At 43.0% G+C, this 19,905-nt stretch overlaps 1 protein-coding gene across 1 annotated transcript in view; it reads left to right on the top strand.

The window, feature by feature from the left end:
* The window catches only part of UNC13B (unc-13 homolog B (C. elegans)), a gene marked incomplete at its 5' end in the record, with an annotated part of 192,386 nt that extends 184,660 nt beyond the window's left edge, over positions 1-7,726 (top strand). Inside the window, 4 exons of the mRNA XM_010003047.1 lie at positions 1,953-2,009; positions 4,501-4,593; positions 5,699-5,858; positions 6,996-7,726. Coding sequence (XP_010001349.1) covers positions 1,953-2,009; positions 4,501-4,593; positions 5,699-5,858; positions 6,996-7,281 — 596 coding nt within the window. The remainder of the gene's footprint in view (positions 1-1,952; positions 2,010-4,500; positions 4,594-5,698; positions 5,859-6,995) is intronic.
* Positions 7,727-19,905: the final 12,179 nt, after the last annotated feature.

The following is a 19,905-nucleotide window of genomic DNA, read 5'->3' as shown; positions in this document are numbered from 1 at the left end:
GGAAGGAAGGAGGGAAGGAAGGAGGGAAGGAAGGAGGGAAGGAAGGAAGGAAGGAAGGAAGGAAGGAAGGAAGGAAGGAAGGAAGGAAGGAAGGAAGGAAGGAAGGAAGGAAGGAAGGAAGGAAGGAAGGAAGGAAGGAAGGAAGGAAGGGGCTCAGTAACTACATTTTGAGAGAGCAGAAACATCTGAAATGCAAGTCTTGGGGTGTTTGCAGTATTTATTTATTTTTTCCCCCGTGCAATCCTCTTTTAACAATCACATTTCATGAATTAAAGGGGGTAGATGATTAAAAGAAGTTGCATTTAAGTTATTATACTGAAACATACATGGTGGTGAGAGATACCATTTCAGGAAGATGCCACACAGAAACTAGTGGGTGCCTGTGTCACAGGCCAGCTGCCAGCAGCCCCTGTAGGTCTGACTAAGGCTGTCTGGCAACACGTGGTGAATCATGCAGCTACATGCTGCCTGTAAAGGGAAAGGTCTCTTGGGAGAGTAACAAAAGCCCTGTTTTCTCTGCAGCCAGTACAAGATACGTGGGAGCTAGATTATTGCAAATCACCACAACATATTAGTAAGCTGCTGGAGTGCATCACTGAAGTTCTTTGGTAGCTCTCTGGGAAGGCATGTTAGTGGTGCTATTTAATTGATTTGGAAGGGGTAAACAGTTAATTATCTCTATCTTTCATTGATTTCATGTAAACATCTCCAGATTGTTGTACAGACTAATTTAGTCTATAGTCAGGAACCTTCACTGTCTGACTACTAATTTCAGGAAGAGGGGACAGATGCTATTAATGTTAGGTCAAAACCGAAACTGGTGTTCTGAGTTTTCAGGGTGTTTAAATACAAGCCTTGGCATTGGGCTACTGCAGCAGAAGTAATTAATTAAAAGTTGAATTTAGTTTTTGTGGACTGAACTAAATCTGTATCCCAGCAGAGCAATGATGACATCCAGTGGCCAGATAGGTCAAAGACTGCTATATCCACAAGGGATTCTGGGAACTTGGCTGTTGAGTCATACAAACAGTTTTTAACCAGGAATTTGTGTGTGCAGTGTTTTTTCAGTCTTCACTCTTCTATGGCAGATGTTTCCCATTATATGTCCAGACCATGAACTGGAGCTAGTTTTTTATGTGGATCCTATTTATATTGTTGTGATGAGCCAAGATAGAAGGATGTTTGCAGGACTGCTGTACTGCACTCCATGTCAGGAGTGTTTAAAATTAGAGGAAGAAGGTGCTCCACTGAAGTTGCAGCTTCATGCAATGTATAATTTGACCGTAAAACTCCACTACAAGTGAGAGTTTAACAGATACAAAAAGAGGGTTGAACATAATCTGAGAGTCAGAGGATTTTGCAAGTTGTCACAGAAGTATGTGTGTTGGGCTTGGGGTGTTGTTTTTTTTTTAAAGAAGCTTAGAAAGAATTATGCTCTAGTTTTAGGACATAAGATGCACTTTTTAGGAGGTTATAGATTGTATCTCATAGCTGACTGATTACCAGAACCCTGACTGATGTTTCCCTTTGCATAAGCCAAACTTCCCACAAGGAAGGGGAAGCATGCAGAACTATTTAAATGCTTCTCTTACGTCACTGTTTAATGGTTGCATCTTGCAGTTTGTGAGGCATCTATTGCCCTTGCTTTCTTACTGAGCAGGCTTCTCTAGCACTATGCAGATAAATGTTTGATCTGCAAAGTTGGATCAGGGCTTGGAGTTGAGTTATGCCAGCAGAAATTCTGTTCTTGTTTTGACCCAGACAGTCCCTTACTCGCAGGCAGCCCATGTTCTCCAGAGCCTGTCTTGGTGCAGGTCTAAGAGGGTATTTTATCTATTCAGAGCTAGAATATTTGTCTTGTATTTGTTTAAGTGACACTGCTAATTGGATTGTAATTCACACTCCTCTCTCTTTATCCTGCTTGCTTCTTGCCTTTTGAATTCATGTCTCAGTGCATGATGGGAAAGGTATTAGGTTTACGGCTAATGAGGATGTTCTTCCTGATAAGGGTATGTTCAAGACTAATGTTGTTACCATAACAACATTAGCCAGCTGCCTTGCTTTTGAAGTCATCTTGCCCATGCTCAGAAACCTTTTCCAGAGACCCATTCCCTGTAGCTCCCTGTAGAAGTGAACTTTCACTCAATGCTTGCATCCCACAAGCAGAGCTGTGGGTTGTGCAGTGTAGAAGTCTGTCACCTGCCCGAGAGCCTATCCCCAAGCCTGAGATTTTCTTCATGGGATGTGAAAGCTGTCGCCAAAATGAACTGTTTTTTGAGAGATGCTACAGACTTGTTCTCCTATGCTTGACCATGGGCTGTGTATTGCTGTTTCAAGTCTTAGGCTTGCATGTGTATGGTCTGCTGAGATGGGCTACTGAAATACATGGTGATGTCTGATATGCACTCAAGGCTGTGGCTGAGCCTGAAACAGCTGGCTTGAAGTGGGGTAACTAAAAGTCGGGGTGCTCCAGAGAACCCTAAATAATCCTGTGCTGTTTCATCTCTCAATTTATTTTCTGCTATCCAAAATCCTGTTATCTTAGGTGAAATACACCTCTTACACATTTGCATGAGCTCAGTTCTGCAGTTTCACCTTCCAGCATCACACCACCAGTAAGACTTCTGTGTCAAGATTTAAATCTGCTTATCACTAAATGTGCAAGTATGTGGATATACACAATTGTACATGATCAGATATCTCTCACTGGCTATCTACAAACTGCTTTATTATCTCTCAGCATTTCAGTTAATAGAACAAGATTTTTTGTATGAAAGGACACAATTGAAGGTAGGAAAAAACCCTGCACTTAATTTTGTCTCCCTGAAAAGTAATGAGATAATTCTGCTGTCATTCATGTGAAGAATTACTGTCTCCTTTACAACCTATTAATTATACTAAGAATAGTAAAATTAAGATCTTCGTGTTTTGCATTTGATGTTTTGGCAGATGTGGCCTGATGAAGTTGAAATATACTGTTGGTAGTCTTGTCTGTTCACATGGAAAATTCCAACAATATAAGTGACAAACCTGCACCATCAGATGGGTCAGGTCAATAATTAAACGTAAGAATTTTAAAGCTCTGTGCTTATATGCAGAAAGGAAGGAACACTGCCCTTCTACAAGTGGAGAAACAGTACATTCAAGATCATGTACAAATGTTACAGTCTAGAGGCTGTTTATTGTACTCAGGACAAGAATGGGAATCTAACCTAAAATAATAATCTTAGGTTCTGTTATGTTTGCTCAGGTACTTTTCCTTGTATATTAATGTGACTGTCACTACCTGCAGTTCTTTGCCAGGTAATTGCTCAGATTGGCTTTCAACTGCTTGGATTTAAATGAGTGGTTTTGATGCCTTCAGACTGTTCTTGATAAAATTGACATATTAGATCTACCTAACCAAAATGTTTGTTTAATGATATCTTTCCTTATCTTGAGCTTCAAAAGCAACATTTTTTTCACTTAGTAATGTGTCTTAGCCTCAAAAATTACAAAATAACACTGCTGTTTGTAGGTACTCAATTACCCTGTAGGTATGCCAATTACAACAGCATTGCTAATTGTCAACCTGAGATCAGACACTTATCACAGAGAAAGTAAAATCCAATCTCACTATCATATCAAAGACTTAATTTTCATTTTGCAAAGCATCCTTTTTCTGTAATTTACATGACATCTTGACTTTCCTACCCAGAAAAATGTCATTTCTACATATTGCATGAGAATTACAATTAAAAGTTAAAAAGTTGAAAACATCATGATATAATTTTAAGGTTTATGAGACCTTCTCCCTGTTACAATATGTGGTCTTTTCCTCTGTGAAGCTCCATCTTGTTTTTTCCATGGCTAATTGATTAAGGGAAATAAGTATGCAAGTTGTGAGTGCTTCTCTCTTCATTGTTGGTGCTCAGCAGCCAAGGGATTTTCATTACCCTCCAAAGCAAATCAGACAGTCAGGATGGCAACTTTTATCTGATATACAACATGGAAAAAGGTTCTTGGAGGGTGAGACTGCACGATGACTCAGTGCAAATCACTAACATCTTTGTCTTTTTCTTCCCCTAAACTCCCTCTCTGGTGTGTTTTTTTGTTTTGTTGGGTTTTTTTGTCCTCCCTTCTTCCCTGAGGGGACAGGAATGCTGATTCCCACCACTGGAATGCCTGCATGTGCACACAATAGCTTGGCAGGAATCTCTGAAAGATCTTTGCTCTCTGTGAGGGTCAGTTGTCAAGCCTTTGGTCTCTCAAATTGTTTTAAAGCTCTTACTAGTTTTCTCAACAGGGTGTGATCTTTATGGTGGAGAGCAAAAAAACATTAGTGTTTATGTGTGTTGGGCATGCAATCCTGATGTTAATTTTGCTTTAATGTTACACATCGATGTTGACTAGCTGGTTATGTTGAAAGTGCTATTGTCTTGCTGAGGCTATAAACCCAAAGGTGGGTGCTAATGACAATAATCTGTGTGTGCATGGGGGATGTCAATTCTCTTCCAACAGGCTCTGGTGTGGATGATCCCGTGGGTGAAGTGTCCATACAGATCGACCTCTATACCCACCCAGGGACTGGTGAGCACAAGGTCACAGTGAAAGGTATGGCAAAGCACGTGCTGCTGCTTAGGCTCTGTCACTGTGTCGAGGCAAATCTCCAGTTGCCAGTCATTATATTTCTGTGTTAGCTCATGTGATCTGAATCCAGAGCTGTTGTCTCAGTTTCACATCAGGAACATGTAGAGCAATGGCAGATGAGCTTGTCCAGTCTGGCCGGTGACATGGTAATGTACAGTCCTGTTGTTTTTTTGACAATGATGCACAAAGCAAACAAAAACTAGCTGATGGCTCTAACCAGGTGCCCCAGTTTAGCCTGTGCTGCAGAGCAGAGGGCAGCAGGAGAGGGTGGTGGTGTGAAATTGCTCAGTGGTAACAGAGGTCACAGAGCCAGTAGGAGCTCAGAGGTTCCTCTCCCCCATCCTGAAGGCTGTGTTGGTCCCTGAAGAGCTGCTCTGAAAATAACCAAAGCAGTGATTCATCTCAGACTTCCTCTTCCTCCTTCGTCTCCTTTGCTTGAATACAACATATTTAACGACTTTAATTTCCTCCAAAGATTTATAGGAACAGCTCTTCAGGCCTCTCCTCTCCTAGCTAAATCTACAATGCAATGGAAAAAGATTATTTTCAGAGCTATTTCCTGTGCTTCAGTCTGCTCCCTGCAGTGACCTGAGAGAATATGAGAATTAGAGAGCTAGTAACTCTGGGTTCTGGAACCACCAACAGCTTATGGGCTTTGTCTTACCTGCAGTCTCATTTTCTTTTTCAACAGAGACCTTAATACTGTCCCCTCAAATGCCCCTATGATTTTCTCATCCTGTACATGACGTAGGGTTAAGCAATGAACCGTCAGGACAGCCTGCCCAGAGCTACATGAATGTTTGCCTTTTTGGACTAATTTATTGACTATGCATATGACAAAAGCTAAGTGCTGTCCCAAGCATTAAATTCCCTTTACAGAATGTAAACTAAAGCAAAAGAGGTTATCTTTGCATTATAAAAAAAGTCCTGCTCATGCGTGTCGTGTCGGGACATTCACATGTTTTGAGTTGGACTTTGTCCTCTGGAATACAATGGAGGCAGATCAGAACAAGAGGCATGGGAACAAATGAGTATTTACTGTAAACCAGGTTGTGACTCTCCTTTCCAGTTGTGGCAGCCAATGATCTGAAGTGGCAAACATCCGGCATGTTCCGTCCCTTTGTGGAGATCACCATGATTGGGCCCCATCAGAGTGACAAGAAGAGGAAGTTCACAACCAAGTCAAAGAGCAACAACTGGGCTCCCAAATACAATGAAACCTTTCACTTGTAAGTGTGAAAAACAGCCTGGGGTTCTGACATGTCAAGTGCAGATGGAGGACAGACAGGGTTTCTGCTGAGGGCCCAAAACAGTACTTTAAGCAGTAGCTTGGCCAAATGTCTGCTGCCTTGGCAGGAAAAGCTAAATTATGAGAGGTTTTGCTGTGGGTGGGATGCTGAGGTCTGTTCTATACCAGCAGTGTCCTTTGGCTACCTTCTGAAATGTCTTGTTTGTCCTATCGATGTATTTTACTGTACTCCATCATTTTAATGAACTGTGTGTCTTTTACTGGTAGAGTTGAGACTAAAAGTTCATTATGTATATCTAGTTCTTTTAGTTGTAATGTGAGTTCTTATCCCAATTGGACTTGTGGGATGTGCTTTCTGAACCTGTTTCCTCGGAACTGGTAGTAAGTTGCTCTGCTAAAATTGCTGTCTTTCTCAACAGCAAGTATTGATCTCTTCTTATTTGCGTTTCATTCTTACAAGGGCATCTTCATTCTTGGAAGGCTTAACAAAGGGAGCTACAGACTAGTGCTCACTGAGATTTACAGTAAGAATCAGAGAAGAAAAGATGACCAGCAAAAGACTGAACATCTTGGGGGAGAGGGACTGTCCATACAATTTTTCTTTGATGTGTAGAAAGACAGCTTTCCTCTGAACAAAGAGATTTTGACCACCCTTTTTTTTTTTTCATTTTAGAAAGATCAGAAGGGTTTGAGATATTTTTTTTATTAGCTTTTGCTTTAATGGAAGGCTCTGCATCTTTAACAAAGACTTCATCTAATTAAAATAGTAATTACTGAAATTGATCAACCTTAACAGAAGCAGAAACATTTAACATTGAGTTGAAAATCTATTAGCATAGCTTTGATCATCTCCACTCCTCTCATTTCACAGTTTAACACACGTGCATGCAAAGGCAACTTGGTAAGGGTGGTTAGTTTTTTCTTTTCAAATATGAAGGTTGTCTGTACCTGCTGTAAATCAGCCAGAAATGCTTATATGCATTTTATTTCTCCCTCTCTGCCCAGAGTTTTCTGTAGAGAGTTTTCTGTGGCTTCTCAAAGCCCTCTGGTCAGCTGCTGACACCTTTATTTTGCAGAGGAATTTGTGCATTCTGAGAAACTTGTCTGTGTTTTTCAGCATTCTGGGGAATGAAGATGGCCCTGATGCCTACGAGCTTCAAGTCTGTGTGAAGGATTACTGCTTTGCTCGGGAGGACCGGGTGCTGGGGATAGCAGTAATGCAGCTCAGAGACATAGCAGACAAAGGCAGCTGTGCTTGCTGGTGCCCCCTGGGGCGCAGGATTCACATGGATGAGACTGGACTTACAGTCCTGAGGATTCTCTCTCAAAGAACCAATGATGAAGTTGCCAGAGAATTTGTGAAACTGAAATCGGAGTCCCGCTCCACAGAGGAGGGTACCTGAGCTAAGCTGAGCTGTGTAATGTTTCCTTTTCTCTTCTGCCTTGTGCCAATATGTGCAAGTGTTCAACAATTCTCTTTTATTAATTACAAAAGGTTTTTTTCATGTTGTCTTTGTCAGCTCCGATAGCGCACGCGTGCTGTACAGGAAACAAATCCATCAATCTGATGTGAATTATTTATTTTTTAGTAGCTGGGTAAGACACTATAGAGAATGAGACAATCTCTTCTTATTTAAGATGCAAATTCTCCTTTGTGTGTATAAATAATTTTATATTGGAGGCTGGGTATGCTGGGTTTTGTTGATATGCAGCACTGTGATCTTATCCTCTGAAGTTGGCAGATGTTGAAAAGGTTCTACATAATCACGCTACAATACAAACACACAACTGTGTGGAAATTGGGAGAAGAATAATGATTTGGGGGTTTGGCAAAGCACAGTTATCTCTCACTGAATCTGTGTACTGTAAGAGCTGCCAGGGGATGTTCTGGCACAGATTATAAAAATGTCCCAACGTGATACGCAGACTCCTCGATGTCTGCTTGAAAGAGAAGTTTTGGGTTGTTCCCAAGGGGCATACCAAGTCAGTGTATGACCACAGATGTGCTGCCCTGAGCATGGGGGAGACCAGGGGGACAAATGCAGAGGTGCTGAAGGTCTCATAGCCAGAAGCTGCAGAGGCAACACCCCAGGAGCAGACTGTAGCTGCTGTAATTAGAGGGTGTGCCTTGGGTAGTATAAACCCCTGCTTGCTGCTGGGAATCCTATATCACCAAGGGGATGCTGTCAGCTGCTGAGCTCCCCAGGTCACACTTTGGTTACTGTGACCGACACGGTGAGGAAGGGAACAATGTTAGAGCCACGACAGGTGCTGTGGATGCTATGTGCTTTCTCCACTTCAATATTCTTCTGTTAGTTTTTTGACATAGGATTGGATAATTTGACACTTGTAGGCTTTCTGTAGCATTTTGTTACCCTGGAGAGTAGCTGAGACAGTTTCTCACTTTGAACCCAGAAGTGGTGACTGGCTGGGGAGAGAGCAAAAACGAAGCTCTCCCCTCTGCAAGCACTCAGTCTGGAGTGCTGGTCACAAGGCAGCAGGTCCCTTCAGTTCTGACCTTGAAGCCACTGCTGGCCATGCTGCAGTTGATCCATCCTGATTGTCATTAATGATACCATAGAAAATATTTTTGCACTGTCTTAAATAAGCATCCTGGTTTGGTTTTCTTGCAAAATGAAACACTGGCCTGAGCACAATGACTGCAGGGAGGTCAGAATTTCTGACTGAAAACTTGTAGGCAGGAGGGTCTGGGGTAGTGATTGCACTTGAGGTATGGTTGTTGGAGGCTTTTTATCATTTTGGGGATTCTTTGCTATTTCCAGTTGCCCTCGTGCTCTGGAAACTGCAGCTGGAACAAGCCAGTCCTTGCCCATAAAGTACTGTAATACTGTCAATAAATTCAAGGACTGCATATTGAGTGACTTTTTTTTTCTATTTTCTGACACTTGTATAGCTCTAAGATACAACTCCTGTATTTCACAGGCCTGCTTGTAGACTCCTGAAATGGCACATCTGCTTTGTTCTTGTCCATGGTGTGTTGTAGTAACGCTCTTCAAAACTCCACGCTTATGTCATGATTTTGAATCATTGTACGTGCCATTGTTATGAGAACTGTTAGTACAGTCTTTAATAAACTCTTTTAGCAGCATCTGAAGTTGTCTTTGGAAGTGTAACTGTGATGGGGTTTGCTAAGTCACATGGGGCAGAATCACTACTGCATCGTTGCCAATTACTCTTGTTCGGTATGTAGATACTTCTTTGGTGCTGTAGATTCCCAGCAAGGCGTATGAAGCAGGTAATTCCCCCCTTCTCCATGGGGCCTCCATCTTTGACATCTTTCCCTGAAGTTCTTGGCTTCTGGTAACACACTGAGACATCACAGAAAAGCACAGAGAATAACATGCTTCCTTTTCCTCTCCTGTCTGGCCATTTTCTTTGTCCTTAGGTAGACTCCTGAAGGTGCTGAATGGAATGACTCAGGCAGGCAGTAGGATACTTTACAGATAATAGGTGAAGAAAAATAATTATGTACCAAACTTGATTGTTAGCTTTCAGTCTGATACAAGCATTAATACTCTGTTGATGGTATTGACAAGAGAAGAGAGAATAAGCCTTCTTGATGTCAAGTTAACTACTCCCCATCCTAATTTTCTGGGGATGCTGCCAGTTCCAGCCACAAGCTCAAATAACTCAGAAACTCATATTTCATTATAATGTCGGTCTCTGAATTTTTGTGATGCAGGATGCATTTTTTTCCTTGGGTAATATATGCTCAGCAATGTGAGTAGTTTGTCTGAAAGTCCAGCTTGGGGCTATATTTCTGTTTCTGGCTTCATCAGGGAGAAGTTACAGAGTTTGGTAGCAAATCCCACATGATGTTTTATTTAAAGCATGACTTCAAAGCCCCACTTCTGTACTGGGTTAGGTGCTACACAGGTTTCTAACCCATCAGTGTGCTCCTTTGTCACCCTTTCAGTGAGCACTGCGTGGAGCGGAACCAAGAAAGAGCTATTCAAAGGGAAAATGCTGTCTGTAGCCACTGAAAGAGGCCTGGACAGGGCAAGTTACTAACAAAGCCAGGAACTCAAAGCTCCCAAAATATTACTTATACACCAGTCTAGTGCTTCTCCTGTGAACCAAATTTGTGAACTTTTTAGTCTTAGAACCTGTTTCCTTGAGCATTGCTTTGCAATATGTTTGTCTAAAACTGCCCATCTTGGCTCATTTTTTGGGTTTACACTCATTGTGACACTTTCAGATTTTCTTCCCTGCCTGAAAAATAATGCAGACTTGATCTACAAAGATGCAGACTTCTTTTTATGCCTATGAAACATGACTGTGTTGTGCACATGGCTCTCTTCACTCTTTCTGAACACTCCTCGTAATGACAGCTGGATATAGGCTACACACTGTGGATATCAAATATATGTACAACAATATAAAAAAAATAAATATAATGCATATTTTATAAATATACACACATACAAATATATATGGTGGTGAAAACAGCTATCCTGTGTTGGAAAAGGCTGCTCCAAGAACGCCATGGCAAAGATGAGAAGCAGCAGGGAGTGGTAAGTTGCCTGCTGGAGTGGAGTGACACTGACTTCAGGTGAGAGAGGAGCTGGGTGCTGGAGGCAGGCAGGTGAGTTTTGCTGATGGTCTGAGTGTCCTTGCCTGGGGGCTTTCTGCTGGCTCTCCTGGAACAGGAGAGTTCTTTGACACCAAGACACCATCTTCTGCAAATCCTGCTTACAAGAGCTTACTTACAAGCAGCTGTCCAGAGAAGTGTAAGAACAAAATAAACTAACAATGCTTCCTTCTGATGTATTTTATGGTGCTGGTAATTTTTAACTTGAGTGATGTTCCTGACTCGGTGATTTCTCTTTAGTAAGTCCTAGGCTCTCCTTCTGTCCTGCTTTGAGTTCCTGAAAAGGAGTTAACATGGATTTACAAGTTGTTATATGAAGACCTATGTTGTTTCTGTGTCGAACGTGCCTCCAACTAGTTTGGTGCCCTCCTTTCCTCTGTTCAGAAAGATGCTGAAGTGCTGCTCCTACCTGCCCTTACCTGCACAATGGAGATCCTGTACATCTCTATCATACCCCACCCTACTCGTTGCTTTTTGAGATTGCAGGGGTTTTTTTTTTATTTCCTTATTTCATGTATTTTTTTGTTATTCTAATTTTATTTAATTTTTATTCTTTTATTATTTATTCCATTAACCTGAATCTTGGGTAAGCTTCGCCATTTTTTGTACCTTTTCCATTGATATGGATAACTTAGGACCAGAAATATGAGGACCAGAACAGCATCCAGCATTCAAACTGTGGCCCAGCTTCCAGGAGGAAGCCTTCTGAACATAGAAGTTTGCTCCTAATCTTAAGACCAATAGTCAGTAGTCCAAAAAAGATTGTAGGCTGCTGGCAGAAGATAGTGGCAGGCTGCTGGGAGGAGAAGGGAGCAGGCACACCGCCGGACTTTCCAGGTGCCAGAAACACCTTTTATAGGAAGCCAAACAGGGAAGCTCAAGAGGTTGCTGTAGCTTGGAAACTCAGTGAAGACCTGAGAGAGAATGAAGTCACCCTGCTGAGATTCAGCAGATGTTAGAGAACTGTTACAATGACTTTTGTTTCTACCCTTTTTTTGAGAAGGTGAGATAATTTTCTAAGAATAGAGAGAAAGAAAGAAAGCCTGTATGAATTTAACAGGCTTCCTGATCTTTGGGAAATTCCCTTCTAAAGCTGTGGCCAATGTGGGGGTCAAAATGAGTAGAGGGACTTGAAGCAGGACTTGAAGGGATGATGTGTGCTTGTGAGAACATGATGGGGATAAAAGTGCCTTATGGGAAATGATGTTGTGTTTCTGGGTGTGTGATGGGAGAAAGCAGAGACCCAAGGGCAGAGGTGGGGGGGGCAGTTCATCAGTGTTCCTGGAAGAGATGAGCAAGTTGAAGGATAGAGACAAGGCAGGTGGGAGAATGGGAGTGTTTGGAGAGTGACTGGGACAGACTAAGCAGCTGGCACTTGAGGCATGGGATTCAGTTTCCCTGTTTCTGGTCAGCAGCAGGGAGGGAGGAGACAGCATAGTGGCAGCAGAGGAGGTCAGGCTGCTCGTGGGATTTCCTCCAGACATGTCATCTTCCTCCTTTTCTTATTTAACACTCTCATTTCCTCTCTTCTAGCGAAAACTGGACATAGGCCTGTGAACATGGGCAGTACAGCTAATGAGGCTGGTGATATCTCCCAGCACTTGGTGCAACATACACTGTGGGTCAGAGCCCTTATTAGGGGTAATCCTTCAAACTCCTCTCTTAAGCCATATATGTGGACATTGGAGGATTTTTTTTTTCAGTACCTCAGCTGTCTTAATACTTTATCTTCTCAGTTGCCACCTGTGATTTATGGCCAACCTAGAAATACTTAATCTTGCACCAAAGTGTTGTTTCTAATGAAGAAGTCTCTTTAGTAGCTCATGATGCCTGGATAACAATGCCAGCTCCACCAGACTTTGTTCTGCTAAACTGGACAAGGGCTTGGTTTCTGCTCATAAGAGGAGTTCTCCAATTCCAGGCACCTGTGCATAGTTTCTTTGCACTTGCTCTATCTGCAGCCCTTCTAGCACCACTTTTCCTTAGCTTTAAGAACAACTTCTCATTATCAGTCCCTACTCCCAAGTCACCTCAGAAGCAAAGGAACCAGCTTACAGAAATATACACCTCTTGACAGGTTAGAGCTGGGAAGTAATTTAGCAGAGCCAGGGTCAAGTTGGTCCTGCACTCTCTGCATTTGTCAAACCCATATTGCCTCCTGTGTCACTTTCCATCTTTCCTTTTATTATTCTTCAAGACTTTTAAAACTTCATATGCTGTTCAGGTCAGCCTAACAAGTTGGAAGTCACTTGTGTATGTGATATATTTTGCATGTTATTCTCCAGTCACATAACCACCACTTTCACAGATGAACAGACCCCTGCTTCCATGTGCCCAGCTCCACATATCAGTGTTATCAGAAACACTGTGTGGAATTGATCCTTCCCCAGGGGAACAGAGGGTCTTGAGCCCCTGAATTTTTAGTGACCATAGTGCAGTATTTTCTCTTTCCCAGTTTTCAGTCCATGACTTTCCCTGTGGCCAATCCCTCTGAGGCCAAGTTCTTTTGTATGTTTGTTTTTGTCCACCTGTCCTTGGACCTGCCTGTCCTTGACCACCTTCTGCCTGAAAATGAGCATATGACAGAAGCGATTTCAGGGTCTCCAGGGCCATGAAACAGGGTTTAGACTCAGAAGAGTCCCCAGTAACATTGCGCTGCTCCACCTCTGACCAGAATGCCAAGGAAATTCTCCAGCATTGTGTCAGCAACTCAAAATTTGGAGGAAACATGCTGAGCTACAAGGACAGAGCAAGACAGAACCACAGCTCTGCAACCATCTTAGCAAATTCCTCACTCCTAAATGTGTCCAAGTCAAGCACAGCTGGAAGAGCAGGCAGGTCAACTGCATCTCTCTAATCCCAGATGCCAGTAACACTGTCAGTCTGACCTGGGGACCTCCATACCCACAGTCCTGAGCTGAGCAAGAGGAAGATTGAGAGATGCTTGAGTGGATCTCTTAGTATCTTTTGTGCAATGCAAAATACACTGAGAATTAGAGCAGTCATGCATTGGGAAAGAAGTTGCTGACAGACTAGAGATGACAGGCAAAACTCTGGAAGTGCAGCATTAGTTAATTCAGTACCGTGTACTATGCTCTGATGAATAATGTAAACATAATGAAAGTTAAAGGAGTATCAGATAAGATTCTGAATACTTGGAGACTAAAGCTTTTCTCAGAGATGCTGATCTCACCCTCTGGCTCTCAGGGTAATGGCAGGTGGGCAGAGCTCATCACAAACTGTGTCAAAGAATTCTTCCAGCCCAGTAATAATTTCACCTCAAGACCAAAGCACCAGCTTCAAATTCTGCCTCAACAAAGTAGGTAGCACTCAGTGCTCTCAATCTGTGTGCCTCAGAGAACCTGTATATTTTCTCTGTTCCCTTGGCAAGATTAATTCAGATGAACCAGTTTTTCTTTATCTTTGCTTGATTTTCAATACATGTGAGGTTTTCTTGTTGTTATTTCAGAAACTAAAAGATCCTTTATTTATCCTGGCATTTAAACTGTAAATAAATATTCACCAGATAGTAGAGCATTTATGAGTTGCTCTTTTTAGTATTTTCAGTGCTTATTGGAAGCAAACTCAGAATAGCATCTCCTTTTATCATCTTTGTGACTATGTGGTGACCAAACCTGTCAGTTGTCACATCTGGTCATGCCATTATTAACAGCAGCTGTTCTCCAATTGCTGAGATGCTAGTTTCCTGTAATGACAACTGTCAGCCAAAAGAATTTCCTTTTATTGGCTATAATTCAGGTAATGTGAGAATATCAACCCTGTGAACCAGCCTTTGGGGAGGTATTTTTAAGTTATGTGAGTTCTTGAAACAGAAGTGCCCTTGCAGTTCTTGCTGGGCTTCTTTGTCCTTTTTTTTTTTTTTTTTTTTTTCCCCCTCTTTATCATCCCTTGAGATGCTTGTTCTCAAGACTCCCTCTTGTTACCCATTGGTGTTTGGCAAACTGAGGGACATAAACCATGTCTGTCAGCACCTTCAGAAGCAACAAATATGATTTACTGTGATTTACCTCCTTCCTAATCACCAGTAGAGGAACACAAAAGTGTATCACTTCAGCATCTGTAAGAGGTGATGAAGTCAAAAAGCCTCCTTTAATTAAAGTTCTTACTAAACATAGTCAGCTTATCCTTCTCTTGAGAACAGCAGCTTGTCAGGCTGCAGATCCTTATTTGGAATTATTTTTCTGCTCCTGGAGTCTAGCCTAGGTCAGGTCAGCTGTTTCATTGAAGGAGGAAGTTTCTTGAGGATAACCATCACAGATGCAATAAACACACACAATAGTGACCAAGGTTTTCTCTGAAAGCTTGGCAGTAGCCATAGTTTATTCCCTGTGTGGGAGGGAAGAGGGAGTGGGGGTGGTGAGTTTGAAGACACGAATATCCTCTGTGTTCCAGGGAAGCTTCTTGATCAGTTTTGAAACATTTTTCAACAAAACCACCCACCCTCTCAGAGGTATCCTCAACCCCCCACATGCTGCATATGTGGAGTCTTTGGGGCATTTTCTTCCTTGTCCATTTTCTCTCTGTTAGAAGCAACAAAACAGGAGACCACTGTCAGTGCTGGATGTGCTGCTATGATATTACAGCTGATTTCTCCAATCCAGCCTTCCTCTCGTCTGATAATGCTAAATGAGCAATCCCTTTTCTGCAGGGGGAGCTTGTAGTCCAGTCTAGACATTGGAAGTAGAAAAAACAACTGGAAGAACACCTGGTTTGTTCAGCTGGGGTCCAGATTAACTAAACTCCTGCCTTTAGTCCCTGAATGATGGAGGTGCAAGAGCTTCAGGCACCTGGCCAGTGCTGCATGCTATCAAATCCATTCTCTGCAAGTGCCAAGTTATGAAGGGAATGAAAGCAAATGCTGTAATGGAGAAAGTTTTGCTTCACAGATTTGTAGGGTAGTGATTTTTTTTTTTTCCTCTGTGGGAGAACTCGAAAAAGGGGAAACACAGAGTCTCAGAATCATAGAATGGTTTGGGTTGGAAGGGACCTTAAAGGTCACCTTGTCCACACCCCCCTGCATGGGCAAGGATTAAAGTAATGAAGGTGACAACCCCAGCATTACAAGCCAAACCTCTTCCACTGGATGATTCACAAACTCACACATGAAACCTGGTTTCTGTAATTTCAATTCTCTGTTTCCAGCATTGAGAAAACTTGCAGGATTCACCTGATCTACCTGGAGTAACCATAGCAATCAGGAATTATGCCCAAAGCTGAAAACAGTTAGCTAATATTTGTGAGGTTTGACCCAAAGGGAGATAGAGGAGGGAGATAAGAAGGGAATGTGGCTTGAAAGTATCCCATTTGCCATTTTCTTTGCGTGTTGTGGGATGGTGAAATAGGAGATAAAAAAACATGTTTTGCTCCTTGGCATTGCTACTGTTCATATCCACTGTCTGTCTGGTGCCATCCCCAAACCAGTAAGAGCTCACCCTTGGCAGCAGCTCACGTCTGCTCTGCAGAGCACTGTTCCTACAACACGGTGAGCATCAGTAAACCAAGTGCTAATGTTGCAGCCAATTTTGTCCATACTGTGGGTTTCATCTGAGTCATGCAATGTAGCTTTAAAAGATTGACAGAAAAGCGTGACTTGGCAGAAAGCATCACCAACATCAATTTTACAAGCAACCCTCTCAAGCTATAAAGAGTCATGAACTTCTGTGACAGAAGAACCCACTGGTTCTTTCATGGTTTGCCACCATACCATCTGCCCAGTTCCCTACAGACATTCTCAGCCTTTTATTATGCTCCACCACAGAAATGATGGCTGCAGTATGTGTAATAATCCATAGAATTAGAGCCAGGGAAGGACCAGTACTGCATTGCCCAAGCCATAGTGCATCACCCAGGTAGCTGCATGGAGCTCAGAGGCTTTGGACCTGTCTGCCACCTCTCCCAGAAAGGTAGTCTTAATCTTGCTGCTAAAACACCAAGAAACAGACCTCAGCTGCTGGTGTTTTGCTCTGTTGGATAATGGTTTGGAAATGTTTAGCTTCTGAACACTCTTTTGTTTGGTTTGAGGCTTCCAGGCACTGTTTTTTGCTTTTACACACTTGTGACAGGAGGTCAGGTATTCAAAGCAAGACAAGATGAGAAGTTTGGGGTTGTCTACCTGCAGGTTTACCAGAAAGGCATAAGTTGCTGAAATGAACCCACACAGAGCCAGTCACCTTGCAGCTAGGTCCAGAACAAAGAAATGCCAGATAACAAATCATTACTGGGTCACATGCTTCAGTACTTCTAAAGTCTCCTGAAAGAATCAGGCATTATTGCCCCCTCTCCATCCTTCTGAACAGCTGGTTAGAAATAAGTTTAAACTAAATGCATCTATTTCATTCTTCCATCTCTCCCAAGAAGCACCAGAGTTTGATCTAGACTCTCCCTCATGGGTTATGGGTAGTACAAAGCTTCTCCTTAAATGTCTGTTTGTTAAGTCTTGCTTAAATCAGGGAATCACAGGATGGTTTGGATTGGTAGGACGTTAAAGATCATCTAGTTCAAACCACTCTGCATGGGCAGGGACACCTCCCACCAGACCAGGTTGCTCCAAGCCCCATCCAACCTGTTCTTTGGATGGGAGGGGGCAGCCACAGCTTCTCTGGGCAACCTGGGCCAGTGTCTCACTGTTCTTACAGGAAAAAAATTATTCCTAATATCTAATCCAAATCTACTCTATTCCAGTTTAAAATAATTCCTGCTCATCCTATCACTCCATTCCCTTGTTGAAAGTCCCTCCCAGATTTCCTGTAACCCCTTCAGGCACTGGAAGGTGCTCTAAGGTCTCCCTGGAGCCTTCTCTTCTCCAGGCTGAACAACCACAACTCTCTCAGCCTGTCTCCAGAGCAGAGAGGGCTCTTCATAGCTCTCCCCTGGACTGCAGTAACTCCATGTGCTTCTTACACTGGGGGCTCAAGAACTGGGCACAGCACTGCAGGAGGAGGTCTCACAAAAGCAGAGGCAGGAAAGTTGCTCCAATATGGCACAATGAAACCATTATAATGAATTTGAAACTAAGGCTCATGAGATGTGATGAAAATGATGAGAAACCAGCTTGACCTAAGAAAAATGTTTTACATGGGACAGTAGAGCCTTACTGCCTACACAAGGTCATAGATAAAATAGCATTAAGGTTGGAGAATGACTCAAACTTTGGTTAATCATTCCATTGGGCAAGCTGGCTTTTCTGCCTCTTCAGGAATGCATGCAAAGGTGGCTGTGCAATCGCAGCACGTGCTGGCTCTTGGGCACTAAATCATCCACCCAAACTGAAGGTGTAATTGGAAGGGCAGCTGAGCACACCAGGGTCCCAGCCATCCCCTTAGTGTGCAGACTGATGGGCATGGAAGACCCCATCTTCCAGCCACTGCTCAGATCAATGGCTTTGCCCAAGCTATCCCTGCAGCCAGCTGGAGTGTGCCTATTGAGAAACAGCCTTAGTCAATTTCCCTTTCCCGGCAGAAAGCAGGGCATGACAGCCGGTGGTGAGAGATTGCATATCAGGGTGAGCCCCAGCCATGTAGGGACTTGCTGGCAGCCATGGTTTATGCTTGGAAACTTGGAAAGGCTCCCGAGTCACCAGGTTAGGTTTAACCTTTGGGAAGTGGCTGCTGCAATTAAATTAGAGAGGGGGAATCCAAGCTCCCAAAACACTGTCCATGCTTTCCCAACATCTAAAAATCCTGTCCGTGGGGTTGCAGGAGAGTACTGGGTTCACCAGTCTGGCCTACTGCTTCAGTGAGCTGCTTCAAACAAGTGGAGTACATGTATGCTTGTGTAAGGGTTTGAAGCGGAGGCAAATATATCTGATGGGTTGTATTTCACACTCCAGTTCCTGCAAGGAAAGCCAATGCCTCTTGTGAGTGTGTTTCTCCTTGGGTAAAATTCATAGAAGTTTAGCACAGAGTCTGTCCCAAGGAAACATCAAATCTTCTAGGGCTGACAGCATCCAGAGGCAGCGCAGAGGGAAACTGGAGCAGCAAATATAAAATAATTTCCTCTCTCCTTTGAAGTCTTGCAGATGCAGTGCTGAATCCAGCCCTCTCAGAAAGCACAGCGGCTCGCTGGGCTCTAAGTGGAAGTGCACTGGGGCTCCTTCAGAAATCATTTCCAGCTTCTGTGAGCAGAGAGTGGTGAGAGATCAAAGCCTGAGGTAAGTAGGGCACCTATTATACTGAGCCTTTCTCTCTTCTGGAGAGGAGATGGGAGATAGCAGGAAGTGTGATGATTTTGCAAAAAGTTTATTTCGGTGGCTGGGGGATGTCACAGGCATCTTCACAGCAGTTTTGAATTTGCATCTCTCAACATCTGATGTCCCCAGTGTGCAAGCAACATGCTCAGGCACTCCAAAAGCATATTGAGAAAAGGGGAAGTTAAGCTAACAGGATATCATCCTTGTTTAACTTATTCTCCTATGATTTTAAATGACACTCGTGGGTGTCACTGTTGAAATTATTTCTCTTGTTCTTATTTGTTAGATGCCACTTTAAAAAAAAGTCTAAATATGATTGCTGAGGAAAATGGAAGATTTGGGTATGTCTGTGATGTTGTCTTTCCTGTCTACTGTGAGGACAGTGTGAGTTAACTATTCACATGCTCAGAAGAACATGGAAAAGTGCTAAAAATCATAGAAATATATTCCTGCCTAATTTCCTCTCTCCCCCCCCCAAACCTCAGGTGCATCTTGGGACACACCAAACAATGACAAACCAAAATCTGTGTAACATCGAACCATTCCTGGGGCAAAACTGTGGACCTGAGCAGTCCAGGTGTGACCTGGATGCTCATGCTGCTGCTTCCTTCCTATGGCAAGAGGCAACTGATGAATGTCTCCTAGGTAAATTGGTTCCAGGGAGAGCCATGCTGTGAGAAGGGGATGTGCTGGGGGGTCCTTCAAGGAGCAACTTCTGAAAATGGGAACTGGATCATCCAGAGATGATATGAACCCCAGATGGGGCTTTGAGCAGTGGGATATCCTCTCATCCCCTGGGCACTGCAGATTGGTTTTGCTAGGGAACCTTGGCCCTGACTGCCTAATGCTGCAGGCTGGAGATTTCCTGGCCTGGAAAATTAAAAAACCCAGGACAATCCTTGTCTGGCACTTAGTACTGTAACTCCATTTCTGACTTATGCTGGGACGGACGATGTCCCTTAATATTTTGTTCAACGGGGGAACTGGGTCTTGTGTGCTTTGTTTTGCCTCACGTGCTGAGCGAGTATTTTAACATTGATCCTTTATTAAAAATATATCAGTCATTATGTCTCTGGAGATCCTTTCCCAGAATTTCTCCTCTGCTAGAATGGGTATTGATGTATCTGAGTCTGCTTTTGTGGGAGAATATAACTCCTTTTTGCACTGTTTTGCTCTTAATCATTCTTATTGTAATTAATGTGCTAT

The sequence above is a fragment of the Chaetura pelagica genome, unplaced genomic scaffold (assembly GCF_000747805.2).
Source record: "Chaetura pelagica isolate M959 unplaced genomic scaffold, ChaPel_1.0 scaffold758, whole genome shotgun sequence".
NCBI lineage: Eukaryota > Metazoa > Chordata > Aves > Apodiformes > Apodidae > Chaetura > Chaetura pelagica.
The sequence above is the reverse complement of the archived record's forward strand: the minus strand, read 5'-3'. Positions and strand labels throughout refer to the sequence as shown.